Source organism: Mesitornis unicolor, unplaced genomic scaffold, assembly GCF_000695765.1.
Source record: "Mesitornis unicolor isolate BGI_N332 unplaced genomic scaffold, ASM69576v1 scaffold50559, whole genome shotgun sequence".
NCBI lineage: Eukaryota > Metazoa > Chordata > Aves > Mesitornithiformes > Mesitornithidae > Mesitornis > Mesitornis unicolor.
Genome location: NW_010208877.1, coordinates 4,286 through 9,250, shown reverse-complemented (window position 1 = coordinate 9,250; position 4,965 = coordinate 4,286). Strand labels below are relative to the sequence as shown.

The window sequence follows — 4,965 nt, the reverse complement described above, 5'->3', positions numbered from 1 at the left end:
AGGGCCGATGGGACTCCCGCTGCGTGATTCGGACTGTAACCAGCAAAAGGGCAGTGCTGCTCACCCCCACCACACACTTCGTGACTACCGGTGGCAGGCTTAGCACTTCAACAGGCTTTACCAACGTGGATTCTCACAACACCCCTGTGAGGTAGGTACGTATTGTTATTCCCCCTTTGCGTGGAGGGGGGACTGAGCCAAACAGCCCAAGGCTACAGAGTCGGTGGCAGAGCTGGAGTGAGAGTATGCAGAGTCCTGTGTGCTCAGAGTACTACATCGCACCACTCTTTCGCGGCAAGTTGTGCTTCTGACCTCAGAAACTTTTAGCTGTTAGCCAAATTAATCTGACTTCTCCATATTAAAACAAGTGGAGGGCAGGGAGGGAAACGACATCATGTCTGACAGCTGTCCCTTTGTTTGTGTATGCTTCCCCTTTCCCAAAACCACCATCATTACTCATCTCCTGGAATGAGGACAGCTTCCAGAACAGGCATGGGGGCGAGAGGCTCCTGTGTTTGCTTGCTTAGGCCAGGTTTCTCTCTACTGTGGATCAGAAGCGGTTCTTCCAAAGACCATTCATTGCAACACCTTCATTCTGGGGGTAACTGCTTTTAGAGATGATTGGGATTGCCCCTTCCCTCTCCCTCTGCCCACCAACACCCCTTCCTTCCTCTCTGCCAAAAGCACTCTTTGGTAGATAGTAAGATTGGTCAGATAAAGGTACAGTGGCCTCAGAAGCCATGCTGTTTCACATGGATCCTCAGCTTTCTTGGCCAGTGTTTCACCTCCCACATTCTCTGCCAGATAAGTACCTGTCCTGTTGCATTCTGATATTCAAAGGGACACTGTCAAGTAATCAAGGTGAAAAATACCACCTGTCTCAAAATGCTAACCTCCATCTCCAACGTTGCAGAATGGCTGGTGTGTGCAAACCTGGAGGCTGAAGTTTGACACCTTCTCTAGTCCAGAAACACCTGACCCATGATGGTCTAGCTGCCAAAGGAGCTGGTGACTCGTGTTTGCCCAGGCTCAAATAGAAGCTGCGAGAGTTGCTGGTATGGTGATGGAGGGCAGTAGGACACAGCCATTGTGCAACGTTGCTCAGCACTGCTGCTAAATGGATGCAGTTTGGCTGAAGTCCTTATCTTAATTCTGGGGGAAGCTGGGTTCAGGCTTGATTTCTACAGGCTCATTGTTTTGGGACTGCTGAGCTGTCTCTCCTCAATCAGCTAATCTCCGTATTTTTAGGGTTCCTGCTCTTACACTTCTTTTGTGGTGGCTGCACTGGCAAAACAGCTCAATCCTGCAAAGCTGGGACATACCCTCCATAGAGTGAGGACAGTCAGAGGAAATCAGTCACATGGATTTTCTCCTGTCGCAGAAAAAAGGTGGGGAGGAGAGGGATGGTGAAAGGAATGGGGTGAGTGGAGAGAACGATACGTGCCCAAATGGAAAAGGACAAAATCAGTAGGGAAAGAAATTTTATTTTCAAGCTTGTAAGAGAATATTACAAACAACGGAGAGTAAAAAAAGCCCAAACCCTAAAAACTATTTAAAAAGTACTTGACAGTGTCCCTTTAATATCCACAAATGATTCAGCCATTGTGCATTGAAAGAGAATGTTCCTGAAGAGCAACTGGTACCTTTGAGAATATATCCCAGAGAAGGAGACTTATTAGAAGTGTTACATATTTGATCAGCAACTGTGCTCCCTCCTCAGACTAACTGTCTCTTGAATGATTAAATGGAATAGACTCTGTAATAAACTAACAGACTGGATGTGAAAGGCTCAGCCTACAAGACCGAGTGAGACTGTTGCAAATCGAGCAGCAGGGATACAGACACTGAAAAAAAAAGATGTACATCTCTAATGCATGTGTGTCTGAATCTGCACGGAAGCAGAAACCCACTGAGATGGGTCAGCTTCTTGTGATCAGAGTAGAATGGAAGGAAATTAACCTGGAATGTCTGCATGGAAAATGATGTGTGTGAGTGGCAAGATTCAGATGCTGGATTTGGGGTTATGAAGGCATAAATCACACCAGTACTTGTGCTTGAAACACCTGCGGAGCATTTGTACAGAATTTGCCAAAAATGCCTATATGTCAGATAAAGCTCATGGAGCGCCCTCCCCCCTCCCAGTTCCACCCTCACAAACCCCTTGTCAGGAACATTATGAAGAAACAGGATTTTTGGTGAAATTTGGGTATGCCTGGGTTCTCTCTCTGTAAATCAATACTGAAAAATCCCCAGCCATTTCACTTCAGATATCCTATGGTAAATTGAACAAGGCTCCAGAGTGACTCATGAAACAAAACAACTCATAGCCCTGGTTAATCACAGTCTGGAAAACAAAAATACTCCCAATATTTCATTCCCTTCCTTGTTCTCATAAATCTCACACTGTGTGTGTTTGTGTGCGTGTGTGTGTGTGTACGGGGGGTGTGTACAGAGTGTCACCTATTCCAGGTAATAGGATTTGTAAGACATGCTAAACCGTCTGTTCCTCTGCTTCCCCAGAACTCTGCCTACTCAGTTTGTAGTCTGTATTGCACTTGTTTTGTTGGGTTTTTTTTTGTGATTTGTGTTGGGTTTTTTCTTCTTTGTCTTTTTTTTCTCTTTTTTTTTTCTTTTTTTTTTTTTTAAACTGGCTGGAAAACATTAACCTCTTTAGCATGAGTGTGCAGCTCTCCCTCCACCTGCTTTTGTTCCTCAGCTGGCCAGGTGCCACCTTTTTACATCTTGTGCAGTTACCGAAAAAGAAAAGGAGAGGAGGAAAAAAATATTTCAAGAAGAAAAAAGAAAAGGAAAGAGAAAGAAAAAGGCACACCATGCTCCTCTGCTTTATGAGTTCTTTGTCTCCTCCGCTTCGTGTTAAGGCCTCCTGAATTCCTCGGCTCAGACCGTCGTGACCCTCATGACGAGCTCTCTGTTACTACTAGACTGACTCCTCTGTTCGTGAGGCCTCAGGTGGCTGAGTATATGCAGGATGGTATAAGCACAGTGGTGGTCAGAGAGGGTGCCTGTGGCATGGCCGGCAGCCCGTGCCCCGCTGTCGGCTGGAGCGGAGTTAGTGGCTGTACCACCAGTGGAGGACGAGTGGGTGGTTTGGGAGGAGGGGCGCTGATTTGTCCTGGTCCCTGTTTTTTGCTCCTCCATGTCCTTTGTTTTGTCATAGTTCAGCACTTTCCACTGCTGATTGACCGCCTGCCACCGTTTAAAAATCCGGTAAACCGAGGGCCCTTCGTGTATTATTAGACCTGGAGGGAAGCGGGAAAGAAATAAACATAAAACAGAAACAAAACTTTAGAAAGAACCATAAACCTACCCCAGCATCCTGCCCCCGGCTAGCTGGTTAGCTCAGCTCTCCCTCAGCCGGTGTTTATTCAACGATAAATTAAGTATTTTAATTACCGACTGGCAGAGCACTGGTGCTGCTGCTCTGCTGGATCCCTTTCCCCCCTGAATTAAAAGGATTACAGCTTTATCTCGGCAATCAATAACCAGATCGTAAATGCAGCAGAGTGAGTTATGCTCCTACAGCAAAGCAGTATCTGTTTACCAATAAACGCCCGAGGTTTATCCATCACTGGACTAGTTTTGCATCCTGCATAGGCATGATTCACCCAGATAATGGCGTGTGTTTGGAGGGGGTGTAACTGGATCTGACGTGCCGGTGACGTCTGCTGCACCAGCGTCATGTGCGTGCACAGCCCGAGCCTCTCCCCACACACACAGCAGCACAGCAGACACGCACATGGAGGCCAGAGGCGGCAATCGAACAAAAAAAAGGGTCTGTCTATACCTGTAAATGTTTGTCATTGTCATTTCACCAAAACATTCTAGGCAAAGTTTTGCCCATCTGCAGAGCGGGTCCCTCATTGCACGTCATTGCTTCCTTCCGAGGGGAGAAAGCAACACGCTTGAAAGAAAGGACAGATGAGCCTACACAGTGTGTGCATACGCTGAGTATGCACGTAATGTGTATGTCCTGCTTCCCATTGGCATATACCAGAGCTGATGTCTGGGGGGTGGCACTGGGCTGTAGGACACCTGACCTGGTCTCTGCATCTGAAAGAGAATGAGTGGCTCAGGCTCTGCCACCCCATCACTTAGCTCACCTCCAGCAGCCTCTGTCATCCTCCCCACCCTTGCAAGAGGAATGAAGGATTAGATTATATTATAAATTGTTTAGAAGATGATGGCACTTGAGTATTAAGCTCTGTTATTATTCAAGCTGCCAGGCTTTGGCTAACCCCTTTGGATGCAGTGACTACAACGTTGTGGTGTTCTCCACTGCGGCTGGAGGAAGATGCAACTGCTCATCTAGGCTGGCTTAGCTGACACAAAGATAATGAACAAGCTTTGCTAGAGAGTGGGATTTATGCAGAATGAGGAGGGTTTGAGTCTTGTTTTGTAGTAAACTGTCTGTTAGAAAACAGCTTTTAAGCCATGTGTAACTGAAGCTAGAGGAGTAGGCAGGACACGTACTGGGTGAGTTAACACATGGATAACTTAATTGTTCTTAGTAATGATGGCTTCACCATTCTTGGCCAGGATCAAGACTATCAGAAACATTTCTAGGAAGAGCAGCTCTCTTGCTTACCTGTCACAAGGATATTAATACAACGGCAAAGAACAAAAGAACCACAAGAAGTAAGAAGTAAAATTATGCTGCAATAAGGATGTTGCCTGCTCCAGAATGTGTGGGAAGATGATGGTCACCACAAAATAAAGTGGTTTACTGCTATCCCTGATGAATGAAATGCTAGGGCTTTACCCTCCACCCAGCTTTTCCAGATTGTTTCAGTTTCTGATGACATGTAACTACTGGAATAAATCTGTGCTATATCAAAACCCAAACAATCTAAAGGTCACCCTAACCATAGGGCTGACCTCTCCATTACTCACTGATGGGATGCAGCCACCTGGTTTCTTAGGGTCTGCATGTGATTTCATAGAGTT

At 46.2% G+C, this 4,965-nt stretch overlaps 1 protein-coding gene across 1 annotated transcript; it reads right to left on the bottom strand.

Moving 5' to 3' along the window:
- Positions 1-2,898: 2,898 nt before the first annotated feature.
- On the bottom strand, positions 2,899-3,701 carry LOC104547091 (E3 ubiquitin-protein ligase MARCH4-like). Its single transcript, XM_010192663.1, has 2 exons — positions 3,563-3,701; positions 2,899-3,260 (listed from the first exon to the last, which is right to left on the bottom strand). Exons 1-2 carry the CDS (start codon positions 3,699-3,701, stop codon positions 2,899-2,901), a joined length of 501 nt encoding a protein of 166 aa, XP_010190965.1.
- Positions 3,702-4,965: the final 1,264 nt, after the last annotated feature.